Source organism: Mytilinidion resinicola (genome assembly GCF_010093595.1).
Source record: "Mytilinidion resinicola strain CBS 304.34 unplaced genomic scaffold BDZ99scaffold_1, whole genome shotgun sequence".
Taxonomy (NCBI): domain Eukaryota; kingdom Fungi; phylum Ascomycota; class Dothideomycetes; order Mytilinidiales; family Mytilinidiaceae; genus Mytilinidion; species Mytilinidion resinicola.
In genome coordinates, this window is record NW_022985437.1 from 563,808 (window position 1) to 581,161 (window position 17,354).

At 51.7% G+C, this 17,354-nt stretch overlaps 7 protein-coding genes across 7 annotated transcripts; 3 read left to right on the forward strand and 4 right to left on the reverse strand.

Moving 5' to 3' along the window:
• The first annotated feature begins 11 nt into the window (after nucleotides 1-11).
• BDZ99DRAFT_456739 (uncharacterized protein) lies at nucleotides 12-1,715 on the forward strand. The gene is made up of 2 exons (XM_033718523.1): nucleotides 12-161; nucleotides 218-1,715. Exons 1-2 carry the CDS (start codon nucleotides 42-44, stop codon nucleotides 1,400-1,402), a joined length of 1,305 nt encoding a protein of 434 aa, XP_033583899.1. The 5' UTR covers nucleotides 12-41; the 3' UTR covers nucleotides 1,403-1,715.
• Nucleotides 1,716-3,075: 1,360 nt separating this feature from the next.
• On the reverse strand, nucleotides 3,076-3,822 carry BDZ99DRAFT_373597 (HET-domain-containing protein; the record flags this gene model as incomplete). Its single annotated transcript, XM_033714882.1, has 2 exons — nucleotides 3,076-3,189; nucleotides 3,280-3,822. Coding segments are annotated over 2 exons (657 nt in total), but the record flags the coding sequence as incomplete, so codon positions are not given.
• A 529-nt stretch (nucleotides 3,823-4,351) lies between these two features.
• On the reverse strand, nucleotides 4,352-9,186 carry BDZ99DRAFT_564758 (uncharacterized protein). The gene is made up of 3 exons (XM_033727395.1): nucleotides 8,828-9,186; nucleotides 7,706-8,777; nucleotides 4,352-7,654 (listed from the first exon to the last, which is right to left on the reverse strand). Exons 1-3 carry the CDS (start codon nucleotides 9,045-9,047, stop codon nucleotides 4,561-4,563), a joined length of 4,386 nt encoding a protein of 1,461 aa, XP_033583901.1. The 5' UTR covers nucleotides 9,048-9,186; the 3' UTR covers nucleotides 4,352-4,560.
• Nucleotides 9,187-10,333: 1,147 nt separating this feature from the next.
• Nucleotides 10,334-11,335, forward strand: BDZ99DRAFT_564759 (uncharacterized protein; the record flags this gene model as incomplete). The annotated part of the gene is made up of 1 exon (XM_033727396.1): nucleotides 10,334-11,335. Exon 1 carries the CDS (start codon nucleotides 10,508-10,510, stop codon nucleotides 11,333-11,335), a length of 828 nt encoding a protein of 275 aa, XP_033583902.1. The 5' UTR covers nucleotides 10,334-10,507.
• Nucleotides 11,336-11,448: 113 nt separating this feature from the next.
• Nucleotides 11,449-14,045, reverse strand: BDZ99DRAFT_504858 (apses-domain-containing protein). The gene is made up of 4 exons (XM_033724070.1): nucleotides 13,973-14,045; nucleotides 13,657-13,843; nucleotides 13,419-13,601; nucleotides 11,449-13,284 (listed from the first exon to the last, which is right to left on the reverse strand). Exons 1-4 carry the CDS (start codon nucleotides 14,018-14,020, stop codon nucleotides 11,702-11,704), a joined length of 2,001 nt encoding a protein of 666 aa, XP_033583903.1. The 5' UTR covers nucleotides 14,021-14,045; the 3' UTR covers nucleotides 11,449-11,701.
• A 182-nt stretch (nucleotides 14,046-14,227) lies between these two features.
• On the forward strand, nucleotides 14,228-14,649 carry BDZ99DRAFT_373899 (uncharacterized protein; the record flags this gene model as incomplete). The annotated part of the gene is made up of 3 exons (XM_033714893.1): nucleotides 14,228-14,285; nucleotides 14,359-14,480; nucleotides 14,545-14,649. The coding sequence occupies 3 exons, from the start codon at nucleotides 14,228-14,230 to the stop codon at nucleotides 14,647-14,649; spliced, it is 285 nt and encodes a 94-aa protein (XP_033583904.1).
• A 138-nt stretch (nucleotides 14,650-14,787) lies between these two features.
• On the reverse strand, nucleotides 14,788-17,214 carry BDZ99DRAFT_430652 (4-coumarate-CoA ligase 2). The gene is made up of 6 exons (XM_033717258.1): nucleotides 16,052-17,214; nucleotides 15,691-16,004; nucleotides 15,345-15,636; nucleotides 15,184-15,287; nucleotides 14,982-15,135; nucleotides 14,788-14,928 (listed from the first exon to the last, which is right to left on the reverse strand). Exons 1-6 carry the CDS (start codon nucleotides 16,793-16,795, stop codon nucleotides 14,845-14,847), a joined length of 1,692 nt encoding a protein of 563 aa, XP_033583905.1. The 5' UTR covers nucleotides 16,796-17,214; the 3' UTR covers nucleotides 14,788-14,844.
• Nucleotides 17,215-17,354: the final 140 nt, after the last annotated feature.

A 17,354-nucleotide genomic window follows, 5' to 3' on the forward strand; every position in this document is an offset into this window, starting at 1 on the left:
GACGACAGCACCTTCACCGGCCATCAATTGATGCGTCCATCATGCCGCGCACTGCAAACAAACTCGCGATCCCCAAGCGGTTCAAGCACGGCCAGCACATCTTCTTCTGGAAGGAGATCCACACGAACCAGGTCCTCTACTCCTTCACTCGCCAACTCGATGTACGTACAGCGCCATTCAACTGCAGTCAAGCCGAAATCTAATAGACCATCTATAGGATTCGCTATTAGAGCAGATCCCTTTCATTGGAAAGAATTCCAAGCCCCCCACAATCCGGCCTGATCTCTGGACGCCCCTCCTTACTGTCTTTTTCCCGAGCGACAAGCAGGGCCTAGTAGCCTACCGCATGCTTCGCGAGTTCCGCCGCCTGCACGAAACATCATGGGATAAGAACAACCCGGAGATTAAGCGCATGGAAAAGAAGAAGCGTATTCACTGGATCAAGGACCAGAAGGCGAACTCAATTGCCGACCTTGCAAAGGTGCTCTCCATGTTCAAGGACCAGGCTCCCAAGTTAGAGGAAATGGCAAGGAACAAGCGGGCCGAGGTGGAGAAGGAAGCATTGAAGCGATGGGAGCAAGTCAAGAGGCGAGCGGCGAAGGCAGATGCGGGCGAGCTCAGCAAGATTGAGCGCGAGATCGAGAGCCTGAAGACTCAGCGTGCGCGCAAGACAGGAGACAAGGAGAGGCAACGTCTCGACAGAGCCATCAACATCTGGCGGATGCAATACGCCTCGCTGAAGAAAAGCCAAAAACAGGTCCTGAAGTTCCAAGAAGAGGAGGAGAGAATAGCAAAGAAAAAGGAGGCCGAAAGGCAGGCCAGAATCGTGGAGATGGCCGATAAACTACCTGACCAGGAGGCGTCCGAGAAGCTACCTCCAGGCGAGGCGTCACCCACAGTCGAACCGCTACCCACAATCGAAAAGTTACCCGTAATCGAAGAGGGCGGCAAACTACCCAAATTTACAGTCCTCCCAGAAAACCAGGCGCTCGCCAAAATTGTGCCTATCCAATTCCAAAAGCCAGTACCAGCGCCAATGAGCATTGATGGCGTCGTCGTTCAGTGGGCCCACTTGACCGATGCGGAACATGCCCTAGGATCCTGGCCGACTGAGGTTCTGCATGCCGAAATGGGCCATCTTAGACGATTCCCTCCCTTGCCAGAAGACGATCCGCAGGAATTCCCGCTAAATGAGGAGGAAGGTGAGACTATGCGCTTAGCAAGATTAGAGCATAAACGTCGAAATCGAGAAAAAGAAGAAGCTAAACAGGCTGAGAGGCTGGCCAATAAATTGGCGGCGAAAGCGAAGCACGGAGAGAAGGCGGGTATTCTGGGGCGATTTATCCCAAAGCTCCCATTTTTTGGAAACAAAGCCCCCAGGAGGGCACAGCTGGAGCAATAGTGATTGCGGGGGAGAGCTGGACGAAGTCCGCTTTGTAAGGCCAGTGTATCATACCTGCAATTATATATGTATTATACGTCACAGTTAGAAAAGCGTTTTGGTGCATGTACGTCTCAATCACACCAATTTGATCGCCGAATCTGTTTCGAACTCTGGCTATGCGGCGGCCTTGTCCACTTGTGAGTCCAAGAAAGTCTACCAATCCCCCTTCTTAGTACTGGTAGATGACGAGGTTGGAGGTGGCTAGGCGAATTTCAGGTCGTTCAAACCGATTCACGGACATCTTGTTCAAATATTTAAAATTACATTGGATGACTTCACAGTGTTAAGCAGACGCATCAACTCCACCCAGTTCAAATGATACGAACTTCGCCACACCGCTCCTGCTCAAACGCCTCCCCGTACATAACACCATGCACATATATATCCCCAACGAGCGTGTACGCACCCCTCCCATCTTCCCCATCCCCTAACCCCCTTCTCTTCTCTCTCGCCATCTCCGGCCTCAGCAAAATCGGCACACGCGCCCCTTGAACCAGCCAAACCTCATCGCCTACCTCCGCCCCTTCAAGCGCAAGTCCTATATACCCCTTCTGCGTCCTAACCATCCGACGTCCCGCAATAGCAGCCTTGAAATCACGCGCGTCAGTAATCGACCTGATATCCGAGCTCGAGGACGGCATCGAAAGTACCGGCGCCGCATGCCACCCCGTGACCATATGCTTCACGTACATAGCCCCGACAGCCGCCATGCTGAAGATCCCGCATATCCAGATAACGAGGCCGGAGGGCAGCGGCGACCGAAACAGCCAGTACCAAACGCGCCAGCTCTCTTCCCACTCTGTGAACTTCGCGCGGTAGGCTTCCAGTTCGCGTGGATCCCGCCCGTGGCGGCCGGCGAGTAGCGTTTGCATGTAGACGTCGCGCATGTGTGGCTCGCCTGTCGTGTAAGGGTGGTTGGAACGGGCACGGGAGACGGTCTCCCAGGTGACGAGGGCAGAGTACAGGCGGAGGTCGGCGTTGATGAGAGAGCTGAGGGTAGGGAACCAGGGGGTGCTGGGGCAGGTCAGGGCTGTGGCCACGATGGTGCCGCCAGGAAGCTGGTGTGCAGCAGTAAGGGTCAGGATGGTCTTGGAGGGAGATACTTGGAAGGGTGGGTTGGTGTCGGTGGCTGGAAGGAAGCCGGAGGCGGAGAATGGTGGGTATGTGGAGGATGAGTTGTATGGCACTAAGGAGGCGACGAAAGGCGCATGTGTCCAGTCAGGAATCCACGAAGGAAGGCTGCGATCTGCGGTGTGTGGTGCGTGTGGGACGCTGAGGATGTTCAGGCTATTGTCGTCCATTTTCATCATCTCTATGGCGGCGTCGGTAAAGATTTCGGCATCCGTCTTGCTGTAATCTGGCTGGAGAGGGAATATTGATAAGCCGGATAGAGCGAAGATTTTATCTTTGGGTAATGTTGCGATGCACGGTCTGTGGCGAAGCATCATAGCCAGAAAGTCCTGATACAGATTGTTCTGGAAGTTATCGCGGGTCTTCATCAGTGCTACAACCTTCTCTGCGTGGTTGTCGGGGTGGGACTCCAGAAGTCCGACGGCGAGCATGAATTGTAGCATATTTGAGAATGTGGACCAAGAAGTAGATGAGCTTCCACAGTGAAGCATAGCATCAGGTGCCACTGCGATTTCCTGGATGATCCACATACGTCCCCACCACGGCCGCTGAAGAAATTGGCCTACGGAGCTCCAACCAATATCGTCAAGCTGTGGAAGATATCGAAATATCTCCTTTTGCACCACCGGATCCTTGAAAGCCTTCCAGTCTCGAATCTGGTTACGCTGCATAGCGTCACCAAAGGCTTCCAATAGGTTGAGCACATGATCGGAATTCGCTCCCGCATCTCCCAGCCATACGGCAACCGTCGATGCAGTTTCGTATATTTGCCGCATGAGTCTGACTTGTTGTGTCTTTTCCGAATCGTCAGTCTGGTTGATACAAATCGCATCTGCCCAGAAGGTCCGCTCCGAGCGACCGCGAAATCTCAGGAGGGCTTCATGTAGTGACTTTGTGATAGTCATCACCGCCCCATCGCAGATGATCTTCGACGTCTCGTTTGGATTTCCCCAACAATAACTTATCGCGACAAATGAATGGTGCTCTGGGCACTCTTCCAATATCACGGCCTTCGTCTCGATGACAATGATCTGCTCGGGATCGTACCACTGGTAATGCGGCGATGGTTTGATCGTAATGAGACGAATCATACGCGTAGGATCCGGTAGCGGCTGGTACTTGAACAAAGGGACATAGAATGGTGGTGCATGTGCCGCTGCGTACCACTTAGGGAAAAGAGTCTTTGAAAGCCCTCGCAGCGCCACTGTTAAGTAGTCGTTACTACGCGTCCCCTTGCTGTTTTCCATAGCAACATATTGCGTCGGAGTCGGGCCGCGGAACGACATCTTGAGTATTTCTGGGATTTCTTATAGCATTGCAGTCGGGATGAACGAACAAAAGAGTAGACAAGAAAATTGCAACTGTCGTGTGTTTCACTGGTTGTGACTCCAGTGACTGCTGCCTGTGCGGGATGCCTGCGAGGCCGAGGGGAGGGTCCCTCACATTGGAAGAACCGAAAATCACGAGACGACGTGACCTCGAAAGGGCTTCTGGGAAGATGAAGGAGGTGGAAATACTGACAATCATAATGGTTCAATCAAGCGGTTCTAGATGTCCTGCGTAGGTGCTGCGCCTCGTTCCTATCTAAATTTGAACTTTTGGAGTCCAAAAGGACCTCGGTGATTGGTCGCCCTCAGTCACACGGGCAGTGCTTAGTTTCATCACCACAGCGTATTTCTCCTCCTTTACACTATCTCAAAGCCCGGGGCAGGCATGTGAAAGAATCGGCGCAGCATAGCATATCTATAGGGACCACGTAGCATTGCATTATCGCTAGTCCTTTTAGCAGTAAAGAGAAACGCCTAAGTTTCTCGCACGACACGATACTTACTAAAGAAGACTTGTACTAACTACACGCTGGAATGTTTATAGATTTACTCGAATAGATATCAACAGATGTATATGGATTCAATACTGGCTGGAGATTTATGCCCAACGAAGCCCCTGCAACTCGAAAAGAAAAGCAAACAAGTTAAGACTCTGCATCATTTAGGGTCGAGTGGCTTCTCATTCCCAAGACTATTGTCATCAACATGCTTTTCTTGTGTCTTCTGTCCCCTCTCTAGATCGGGCGGGTGGTGATTGGGCTTCATTGGCCGTGCTGCGCGCACGCTGAAGACATCTTTCACTCGTCGGAGTAGTCTGCTTAAGGCAGGCTCCTTGTCTAAAGTGGGTTGAAGGTTGGATGCGACTTTTATGATCTGATGATTATGAATGGGGCTTGAGTTCCTAGAATTTTCTGCGTCGTCCTCTCTCGCTTTCCGAAGAGAATCTAGCCATGCGGAAGCCTTGAGTCGAATGGGGCGGGTAACAGTCAGCACTGGTCGAATCAATGTCAGAACAATGATGGTGACAATGACAGTGATGATCGCCGTAATAACCATGCCATTCAAGGTCTTTTTTCCAGGAGCAGCATTCATGCTGAAGATGCCAGTAGCAAATCCTAATGGAAGGAATATCACGGTTACGTAGGTGAAGAAGCGGACATTCTCGGCACTTTCGTAGTTTAACTCGTCTCTTGTGGAGTCAGACATGCGCTCGAGCGATAGTCTTAACGACCGGATGTCTGCAAGATAGTGTTCTAGAATCCGGATTCTTTGGTTGTTCGACGCCGTAACCTTGGATATCACAGGCCTGTATTTCCTCTCGTCGTTCCTGGTCCATCTTGGTCGTTCAAGCTGGCGCTCGCTTTCTCGATCTCTCCAGAATCCAATTTTTTCTAGGTTTTCCTTCAAATCTTCCTCCATGACTTGCAGAGTATACTGAAAGGCTGGCCATTTTTTCCGGAATTCTGAGTAGGCGGAGGTGTTCATGGGTATAGACAACAAAGTGTGCAGGACGAGGAGAACGTCCGTACGGTCGATGCCAGCTGTTTTCGCACGTGGAAAGAGGCTACTCAGTCGTTCGCCCGTCTGCTCAAACATCTCGCCATAACGCCCCGCGATCTTCTTGAGCATGAGATCGAACAACAGAAGTTCCAGTACCTTACGCTGGCGCCACGGCTCTTTGTCCCGCTCAAATTTGGACAGAGTGTCCTCGGGTCTGATGAGCTCCTTGAAGCGTTTTAGCAGATCATCCTTTTTGTCTGGGTCGAAGGACTGCTCCCGCTGGGAGTCTTCCGTTGGTTCATGTTCAAGAACGTGACATGTCCAATAGCGATCCCAAAAGTCGCCAACGAATCGAAAGCCCGTCCCCGCTCTCCTCATCACCATACTGCCCCCAAGGAAGTTAAGATCACCCTTCCTTTTGCCTTCGTGTGCTTGATCACCCTTCCTTCTGCCTTCTCGTGCTTCAAAGACTTGATAAGAGGATAAATGGAACTCAGTCTTCCAAAGGTTCGAAGTTGCTATCACTTCGTCGAAGAAGTATTTCCGCTTGTAGTCGTGCTTCTCGAAAAACTCTTCCAGGCATTCCTGCTCTGCCTTTGGAGATGCAAGAATGCACAGCTCTTTCGTATCGGAATTGGGGTTAGGTAGCCAGATAAGCCTTTTCTTAGCGTCCTGTGCTGTTCTGGGACGATTGAATCTGTCGTAGATGTCCAGGTTGCACGAGGCGTTGAACCCATTTTCTAGCTGCTGACAGTGACCTGCCCCATCTGATCTCGGGACATCGACGACTACGCCTCTCAGTAGTGTGTCTGAGGGCTTGATGATCAACTTGATACTCTTACGCGAGCCTTCTATGTCATCGTTAGAGTCCAGGAATTCGGGATAATCGTACAGCCATTCATCCGACAGCTCAACAATGCTTTTTTCATCAATGAGAATGTTGAACGGTATTGACTTCCTCATCTCCAAGGTCTGGGATTCTTTTTGCGGATCAATCTGAATTGGTTGCCCAGCGGTGGGGTTCACCGGATTTGCCTCCTCGGGTTTCTTACTATCTTCCACATTCAACCTGCATTCCCAAAGAATGCAGGGCACTTCAAAGCTAGCCTGCCAGTGAAAGTCTTTCCAGCTAAAATCGGGCTCTTTACTGCCTGGTTGAAGTTGGCCTGGGAAAATGCCGTTCCGCGAGGAGCTTCCAAGCAGAATGTCTTTCGCGATGGTAAACATACTAGATGGGGACCTAGTGTTGATCGGATGCCCATTTTTTGCCATCATCATAGCCAGTGCGTAGCGCAAGGGGTTACCCCACTCCAAATCTTCATTGCCTTTGTGAAACCTCTGCACATCGTTCGTGGCTATCCACAGGGTGTCTGACTTGTCGAATAATGGTGTCCACGTGTCGTAGAACAATGCTGTGTCCGTAGAATGGAAGAGAAACCTGCTTGCGGATGCTGTACGAGAAATAGCAACCATCTTCCGTCTTGACACATTGTTCTCTGTGGTGAACCGCCTTATCGCTTTAGACTGGAAGTCTGCCGGTGTGTAGCTATGATGCAGTGGGTTCTTTAAGTCAGGACGGCCAGAGGGTCCAATACGCGGCGGCTTCGTCGGGGAAGTCTTGCTTGTTTTGAGTTCTTTCTGGAGGCCGAGCCTCTTAATAGATAGGAGCGCTCTCCACATCCATACGTGGTCTTCAAGGCGGTAGCGTTTCTGTCCTGGACGTGATTTGCTCAGAGGGCGAGGAATTGCATAAAATCCACGTGCGTTCTCTAGATCTAGTGCTTCGACCCAATCGCCAACACTGGATCGCAATGAGTTCCCTCGCTCTTCGAAAAGCCCCTTGATCTCCTCATTCTTGGTTCTTATCGCGAAGTCCGCGAATTTGATGATGTTCAAGGGCCAGTCCGACAATGACTTCGGGCTCAGAACTTCTTTTGAACTCATATGCGGTATTTTTGTGCCTGTGATCCAATAGTCTGCTCCGAGAAGTTCACGCATATCCTTGGTCTGCCCTTCTTTCCAAGTCACACGCATGATTCCGGTCTGCTCGATCCATGTCAGGTGGGCCCGGCACGTATCCTTGATTCTGTTTCGTAGCGCAGCCAAGAATGCCCTTTCGCAAGCCGATCTTTTGTCTTTACGGCACTTACATTGAGCGAGGGTATGTTCCTGCTTATCCTTGCTCTGTCCCTGCTGAGGTTCGGGCTTTTCGAGGTATTCAAACATCGAAAGCAAGAAGTGAAAGGCAAAGCTAGCGCTCGTCAGTTGAAAGCGCATTCTATCTGAAGTATGCTTAACTTACAAAGTTGCCGACGTAACGATTCGATGTCCCGATATGTCTCCACAGGTCAATGCGACTTTTGATCCCTCGCTCTCTAATGGTATCGAACCCACTGGAATACTACAGACGGAAAGTATGTGCTCTAGGTTACGTCGTAGGGCAAAGTCCAAATGTGGATCGGCTGAAAACGTCAATTTCGTGAATGAAGGTGCTGTAAATGCTTTGTACGCGTTGGAAAGGTCTGACTTGGAGATTAAAGGAACGTTCTCCTCAATTTCGGCTTGCAATGGCACTAGCTTAAAGGCCAATGTTACTAGAAGCGGCTCCAAGGGCCGAAGCTGATGTCCACGATCTTCTTCGCCTTTTGTTTGATACCAATCACCCATGTAATGCTCAATAGGCTGGGCCTCGCCGTTCACGAAAACCGCGATTGCCAAGGCAACCTTGTAACTCTCATTGATGTTCTCATGAGTAAGAATGAGGTTGCGATCATTTGCGCCAAGAGATTGCGAGTACTGAGAGGACTGTGATGTGTCCTTATTGAATTGATTTTTTTGGTCGATGAAGTCCAACTCCCGTATCAGGAGATCCGCTGAGATAAAAAAAGTCGATGGGATCGTAACAGAGCCTTCCGTCGTCGACTCATAACGGTATTGTTGGAAAACGATATCTTGGAAAACGATATGTTGTATGGCCTTGGTGAAGTAGGGGTGATCGGTAGGCTGAGTAGTGAACAATGGCCAACGATTGTGAATGAATTCCAACGTAGGCAGCATTTCGGCAGCCTTGCCTAACTCCACTGGAATATCTTCATTGAAATAGGCAGCGATAGCTTCATCGTTGTGTGTGGAAAGAGCCATGAGTTTTTCCGCCCGATCATGGACATCGGATGGCTGTGGTACACCGGGGAGATCTACGCAGACGAATCCTGATTGACCAACTCCTAAATATCGCGTGATCTGTGTGAGATAGCCGTGTGCATTCGTACTAGCCGTTGTTGTTTTGTCGCCGAAAGATGCATATGTGGGCGCGTTCTTGGTCTTTTCATTTGCATGTGGAGGGACTGATGAGCGTTCGTCCTCCCTTGGATTATCTAGGAATCGCCTAGTGAGAATTGAATCATAATTTGGTGGGAGACCTGACCTATTATGAACTGCTGGAAGTCGATTCCATTCACTACTACTTCGCTCACCTCTCCTCGACGACTTTCTGCTCCAGCTCTATCTGCTTCCCTCGTTTCTAGTTCGCCCTTCTCGGAAGTTTGGCCTGCAATATGGGGCTCTTTTGGAGCTTCTTGGATTGCTGTTGGTCGGTCCTCCAAACCTCGAGAGATTTCTGTCGGGACATGAATGCCCTCGGCCATATTTGGGAATGGCGTCGACTTGTGTCGATGTCGAATTGCACGAAGCTGGATTGTGACGAGTCAAACTTGCGACAAGGCTGGGCTGTGACCAGGCTGAATTGCGACGAGGCCGGAGTTGTGCGGGTCGACGGTAGGACTGAATGGTTTATAGACGCTCAAGGAGCCGGCTCATCTTGCATCAATCACAGCTCAAGTAGGCTGCAAGCCTCAACCCGAATACACTCGTGTGCATCAGCCTCCAGCTCGATGCAATACATATTTGCCGCCATCCGACTGATTGGCCTTGCTGAAGGTAATGCAGGACCATGGTCTCAAATCCTGTCCTATGAGAATTTAGTAAGAAATTTATCTCCGTTCGCCCTGAAGTGCTCTTACCAAGATCGTGCGATTACAAACTCTGGAAGTGCTAGGGTTGAAGGCTCGGGGGACATCTGGGCTGATAAGGAATGCAACTCCATACGTCCAAAAGGATGCATGCGGAGACAGGGGGTTTTCTGCAAGTTACCCATTCCGCTGGCTTGTATACGGGTGGCTTAATGGCAGGCGCTGAGTCACGGTAAGGACGGCAGCAGGCTTTCAGCTCGTGGTGAACATCGACGATGGATTCTCGGACAAGGTTCTCGAAAGGGTTCATTGCGGCGCCGGCTCGTTACTGATTACCGCCTTCGTCTTCAAGGCTGTCATCGTCAGTCACTACACAACCCTACCCCTCCGATGATACAAATCGTGATGACTGCTGCCGGTGTAGGATGCTTGCGAGGCTAAAAGGAGAGATGCCTCGCATCAAAAAGAGTAGGGAACCACGAGGCGACGTGAACTCGAGACTGCTTCTAAGGAGGTGAAGGTGGGAGTACTTACAAGTCTGATGGGTTAAGTTAAGCGGTGCTAAGATGTAGGTGCTACGCCTGGGCCTTCTCTGACTTCTGACTTTTGGGGTCCAAAAGGACCCTTCGTGATTGGTCCGCCCTCAACCACTATCACCAACTTGCTGCTCAATAGAAAGGAAAAGTGACAGCTCCGGACACTCTCTCTAAGCTTACTTCTAGAATGAACTACCTAATCACAAGGTACATGTGCTAGGTGTTGTGATAGACTATTCTACTTAGTGTCAAAGAGAGAAGAGTCGGGAGGCTGTGCACGCATGATACGAAGAGGCGCAAGGCTGATTATAGTCTTTGTGCCACCCCAGCCTTCCAATCATGAGGTTCGTGTGTCTTCAAGATACAGACCCCACTGACTGTAGTCGGCTGGTGCGGAGGGAAACGCCCTAAGGCACAAGGCTAGAACTTTGAATACGAGATTACGAGAAATGGATCACGGCTGTGGCGTTCGCGACCAACATAGGTAGTATATGCTCTTTGGCACATCTGTTCTATGCATCTTCAATCCGTACGCTTTATCACATCACAACGCCATCAATGTATACGTAGGCCCAGTCCACATTGGATGCTCCATCCAAGATGACTTCGGCAGTCCAGCTCAAAGGCATGAACGACGGCCTCGAACGTCGCCACTCAACCGGACCAACATCTACAAGCACCACTCTATCGCCCTACACCGCAACGAACTCCACCACAGCCCACCGACAATCCACCTCCGCCATCGACCTGAGCCACAGCCCTTCAAACGACGAATCCCCATCTGACTACGAAACCCAACCTCAAGACTCCCCTAGCTTCGCACCCACCCACACCTTCTGGATAACCCCACACAGCCTCTTCACACGCTCCATCCCCGTCTACGACCTAACATCGGGCATTTCAACCCCCTACACAGGCCTGTCCCCAGCCTACAAAGCGGCAGTCCAAAAAGCGCTAAAAGACCACTGCCCGACCCCCTGCTACACCCTCACGCGCCAAAACTGGCTCGGCCTCCGCTACACCATCACTGATGTCGCTAGTGTCCCTGTTGCTGAATGGAAGCACCCTTGGTCCTCCGTCGGCGAAGCCCTGCTCACATTCCCGGCCGACAGTACGCACAGCACGCACGCGGTGGCGCTGCGGAACAAGCGGTGGGGTCGCCGCACCGAAACATTTGTAATGGATTCGGTGACGTATGAGTGGGCGAGCGATAGCTTGCTTGTGTCGCAGTACATGACGCTGTATAAGGTGCTTGGCAGCCAGCGGGCCGAGGTGGGAAAGTTTGCGGCGAAGCGATGGGGGGGTTGGAGCACGGGGGGTACCTTTGTTGTAGATACGAATGAAGTCGATGAGTTGGTTGCTGTATTGAGCCTGGCGGTAGTGTTGAAAAAGAAGCGTCAGAGAGCTGCCAAGCGTCACGGGGCCTAAGGAGGCGGAAGTTGATTGGTTACTGTTTTGCCGTTCGGGAGAATAGCTAAGCATGTTGCGTTATACCTCAGACGGCGGCAGAAGGGTGCATGCAAATTGGAAGTATGATCGGTCGATCTACAACTCTATTAATACGTTAAGTAATTCACGCAGCTATGGCGAGACATGGTCCATCACCTCCCAAGGGAGGTAAGTAATAATATAAGACTAGGTAACACCCAGAAAAAGACTTTCCGCTGTCTGAAGAGGTAAGCATAACACATTAGGGACTGGGTATTAGGAGCTATAGTAGCCCGTACACCCCTAGCTCGAAAATACATCATCGTAATACATAAATACTTACCGATCCCAAATCGGCTAAAAGATTTACAGCGGGCTCGCCTCTTGTCTCTTCCGCTCTTCTTCCGCTTCTTCCAGATCCCCCAGAATGTCCGGCAGCATTTCCTCTATCTCCTCCTCCCTGATATTCAACGCGCCTTTGATGAGCTGCTTATACTCGCTCTGCCGCTCGCCCATGCCCGCAACGCTGAGATTTTGGATCACCTCTGACACGAGCACCCTCCGCTCCACCTGAGCTCTAGACAATAGGAACGCCAGACGTAGCTTCTCGTGCAGAGCGGCGTCGCTACCAGCGGCTTCTTTTCCGATGTGGTTCTGTTTCTGCGACTGCGCATTCGTACTTAACCGTCTCAACTCCGCCCTCTGCTCAACCTCTAACAACGCTTCTGCTTCACGGACTAGGCTCGCGAGCTCCTCCTCCTGCGCTTGGTCTAGCTCCGGCTCGTCGTCGCTTGATAATAGCGCCAGCTCTCTGCGTATCGAGTCGAGTTCCTGCTGGCGTTTACGAGCCACGCGCTCTGCTTCTTCGTACTCCTCTTCCTTTTCTTTGAGCTCATCTTCATATGCGATGGCTAGCTCCTCGCATTTCTGGTGGAGAGTGGGCACGATCTTGGTCATGAGGTGTGAGGCGGTTGAGGAGTGGAATTGCACTGCGGTGGGTATACTAGTGGCAAGGGAGGTCTGGAAGGGGTGCGGTACGAGGTCGCCGTTCATGCGCGGGTCAGGGCCAAATGGTGACGACGAAGGCTGACGAGGACGGCCGGCTTGACGGCGCCTTAAGTTGAGCTCGTGAAATAGGTCGTCGGCCGTTTCGCCTTTGTTGTTAGGGATGTCGGTGGTGACGAAGCGGCCGAGGAATGAGCGCACGCATTTTCTTGCGCCGTTGCGCGCAGCAATCATGATCGCCGTGTCGCCGTTCTTGTCTTGGATGTTGAGGAGTCGCGTGACTTCTTCCGGAACCCAGGTCTCGAGAAGCTTGTTGATAATACAGTCGAGGTAGTAGCGTGCGCAGACGTATTTGTTCGTTGAGGAGGTAGTTGCGGCTATGTGGTGGAATACAGTCGACCCGAACCAGTCGGTGCGTACAACGGTCTGCTGGAATATCTTCACCATGCTCGGCATGGTATTCTTGTCGAAGTTATTTGTGAACATGACGGCTCGCATCAGAGGCGTTTCGAGGTTGTTGGAGAGGCAGTCTATCCGTGCGCCTCGACGCATGAGCTCCTTGACCACCTCAACATCACCCATAGCGGCTGCCCAGTGCATAGCTGAGTGACCCTTCTCGTCAATAGGCCGATCGAGATTGACGTTTGCTGGAGGCTCCGGCGGTGCAGGGAAGCGGTCGTCGGATTCAAGTAGCATGAAGTAGTCGAGTAAGGCATCAGCCCATATCTGATGCTGCTGGTCTTGGAGAGCCATCTGGTCGGCCCCTCGCTTCCTCTTCCTTGATGAAGCGGAGTACTGAGAAGCCCCGAGCATATCTTGGTCCCCGAGCATGGATTCCGAAACGACTGTCTCGTTGTCGGGCGTGTCTTCCTTGGCAAATTGAACGCTACCATTGTCGAACTGCTCCTCGCTGATTTGGCTCTGGCTGGCGGTCGGGAAAGCGGCTAATAATAGTCAGCATGCGTCTCTGGAAGTTCCATTAAGTGGAGTTTTATTGTCAGGGCTGAGCGCATGGATTCTATGCTCCATTTGAAGGCGCTTGAGGGTGTAAGAAAAAAGTAATGTTCACTCTTCTTACCGTTCCTCCTTGCCGCTGCACTCTGCCTAGGCACCTTTGGCCTATTTGAAGCAGCAGTCGCATGCTTCGGGGCAGGAGGAGGGCTGCGGTCTCCTGGTTTGTAGTCGAATATGGGTAGTAATTTCTCCAAGACGCCGTTGCGCTCTGCCAGAATTCGCCCGTCGTGAAGCGGCACCCATGTCCCTAAATTCAAGACGTCTTAGAGACCGCATGTAGAAAGCTCTCTGCGTGGTCTGACCTTGGTATTTGCCGTATCCGCCCTGGACCTTCTCATGTACGCCCTTCTGAACCTCGCGCTCCAGGATACGGGTTCGGGCGGGCTTGTCGAAGTCGGCTACCTTGAGGATATGAGTCGCATTGATCCAGTCGTCAGCGCGTCGGCGCATAACATGGTTACCGGCGATGTTGTACTCGAAGACGGGGACCTGGAATGCTTAGCTACTGTTCCTGCACTGTCTGGAGATGTGGTCGATATGGCATGGGGAGTGTGACTGATCTGGTGGCGCCAGAGAGATGCGCCGGGGGAGTAAGGAGCGCAGCGCGCGGATATTTACATTGCTGTACGTCGCGGAGTAGATCTTGGTGTTCGCGTCAGACGGCATGATGGCGATAGGGTTGCGTTGGATCGTCAGCGAGGCCTCTAATCTACACGGTCTGGAGGAAGACGCGCCTTCGCGTCGCCGTGCGGTCCTGGTGAGCGTTCTGCCACCGCCTTCACGGCGAGCTCCATCTTCGCCCGATTCTCGAGCTCCTCCACCATCAACTCGACAAACGCCTTGTGTGCAGCCTTCACCACGCCGCCCGCCAGCATGACAATCACCGAGTCTATCAAGGAGGCGGTCGGCCTGAACAATGCCTCCTCTGGCCGTAAGTGACGTGTCCCTGGCCCCCCAATTGGCATAGCTGCAGGAACACATCACGATTGACACGACATCAGAAGCCACAAGGGAGGACATGTCTGCGGCGAGATTGCCGATCCAATATAGAGACTCGTGCGCCCATCTACTCATTCCCCTAAACCGCTGTCGAGCGGAGGAGTACTATCTGCCATGGAAGTGCGAGGTACGCATCGGCATCCTAGCCGCGACGTCCGGCCCCCCGAAACAAAAGCTAAGAGGAGCCCTAGAACGAGCGGCATTCATACGAGAAGTGCCAGTACGTGGAATTCAAGAAGCGAGTGGCCAAGATGGACGAGCTGAGGGCAGCCAAGGACGGAGCGCGGAGCAATTGATATCAATGCGCACAAGGAGAGCATTCCGCAAGCTAGAGGTCGAAGAGCTGCATCTGTACATAGCCGCAGCATCGACAGCATGTAACATTTATGTCGGCAAGTCTCAGAAAATTCAGGGCGTTTCTTTCACATTAAGCAGCCACGTCAATTTTGTACATTCTACTACTTCTACAGCTGTCCGCCTACGACCGTGCTTTATAGCTTCGATTCTCGAGGTTCCGAGTCACCTCCCTCAGCTCTTGCCTGGTCACGGAGTACCTTTCTTAGTATCTTCCCAGACTTGATTATCGTCAGTCCACCATTTTTACCACACAATGGGTAAGGAGACTTACGGGATTCTTCGGGATAGCTTCGACGAAGCGCACACCTCCAGTCAGCCTTTTGAACCGGGAAACTCTTTCGGCTGCCCAATCTTGAATTTCTTTGGCCGTCGCCATTGAACCCTGCTGTAACACAGCATAGGCTCGAGGAGCCTCTTCGCCTTTCCTAGGATACATTAGCACAGGGTCGTCCTGATGGTCTCGGAGTACTTACACTGTCACTCCTATTATTGCTACATCTGCTATAGCGGGATGTTCCAATAGTAAAGACTCGATTTCTGCGGGCGCAACCTGAAGACCTTTGACCTTAATCAATTCCTGAAAACTAAGGTTTAGTATCTCCAATCGCATTTACTTGCTAATCAGTTGACTTACTTTTTTCCGATCCACTATGTAAAGGTGGTTTGTCTCGTCGAAACGCCCAATGTCACCCGTTTTTAGCCATCCGTCTTTTGTTATGGTCTCCTTTGTCGCTTCTGTGTTTCTCCAATAACCCTTCATGACACTCGGCGCGCGGATCCACACTTCGCCTCGTTCGCCGTGTTTCACCTCGTGTAGCCCGTCCTCATCGCTTACAATCCTAACTTCACAGTTCGGTGCCAGTTCTCCAACAGCATTTGACGTGGAGATAGTCGCTGGGTGGAACGTGCAACCCGTCAGGGTCAGCCTGCCATAACATCAGAAAAGCCCAATAATTCCCAAAGCTCAAAACACAACTCACTCGGTCAATCCCCATGCCTGCTTCACATTCACACTTCCGTTCTTCCATAGCTTTTCAAATTCTTTGCAAACCTCCCTTCCCAACGGCGCTGCAGCACTGATGACGCGCTCAACAGCACTAAGATCGAACTTGCGCGTCGCGGGATGTTTCGCCATGGCGACTATAATAGGCGGCACGATGAGCAGATCTGTAATCCGGAAATTCTGCGCCGCCTCAAGCATGGCAATCAAATCAAATTTCGGCATTATGAAGATGGGAACCCGCTGGACGGGGCCTTGGAAACAAAACAGCACCTGTCCCATCGCATGGTACATCTAAGGGTGTCAGCAACATGCCGAAAATTCGTGTATACGATACTTACTGGCAAAGCACAAAGTTGCCGGCTTCTTGCAATCTTTGCTTTATACTCCAGGTCCAGGGAAAAGACGTGGATCCCCTGAACGCAATTGGAGACGTAGTTGCGGTGCGTTATCATGACTCCTTTTGGCACACCTGTAGTTCCCGAGGAGTAGTTCAAAACGATAGTCCGATTGAGGAAATCGTCCGTATCCTGGTTTTCCCACGCAAATCCACGTCCGTCGTCGTCGGATGCCAACAGAGTCGTCCAGTGCCGGATATTCCCTCTACTCTTCCCTCGCCCCTCGAATGTCGCGGCCCCGTCATCGAAAGCAAAGACATTGTCCTCGCTCAGTCCAACCGCTTTCGCAGCTTCAATCCCCGTAGCAAGGCTGGCCTCTGAGCAAATCAGGAACTTCGCCCCACTGTCTTTGAGTTGGTAAGCTAGCTCTCTGACCACGTAAGACGGATTGGCACCTGTAAAGATGCCGCCAGCCATGACGATCCCCAGTATTACCACGGGGAAAAACACAGAGTTGCCTGAGAAGAGCAGCACGCGTTCTCCTTGCGCGAGCCCAGCCCGTTGGAGACCGAGTGCCAGCCGTTGGGACCACAGACGGTAGCCGGCATGGCTCAGAAAATGGTTGTCTGGATTTGCGGTTGAGATGAGAGCAGAAGTTGTGGGCAGAGGCGCGGTGGGTGAGTCGAAAAGGTAGGTGGGAAGTGAGATGCGAGGAACTTCGATTTGCCATCGGGATCTTATAGGCATGTTGGAGGAGCTTGATAGAGAAGGTTGATTGGTTGAAGCTTGGTTTCTTGAGACCGTTTGGCGGTATAGCCTGCAAGGGTACCTAGGAGCGTTCGATGCCCTGGGATACCTTTTCTTGCTGTTGCTGAAACCCTGTTGAAATACTCTCGAGAGTACACTACAGCCGTGGGTATACAAAATGACACGCTGCAGCCGTAATAAAATGCAGTTCTTCGATGGTGTGACAGATCCAGTAACCCAAGCTAAGACTTTGCTGATACAGAAATCCACTCTGACGGGGGGCTAGAAAGCGCTTTGAGCCGAGAAATCCGCCGCAGTAATCGCCAAATGGAGCACGGATATTCAAACTGAAAGTCAGGGTACAGCAAGCCTCCCACTACAAAAAACACCTTCCGCAAACGCAAACGCAAACGCAAACGCAGCAAAAGACTCGGAGCACAAAGTCAAGGGCGCCGTCGTTGCTTTATCAGCCCCCAGTCGCTCCAGACGCACGACGCGGCGTCCCCGTGCCCGTTAATGCACACCAACAGTTTTTATATCCTCAGCATTTCTGTGAATG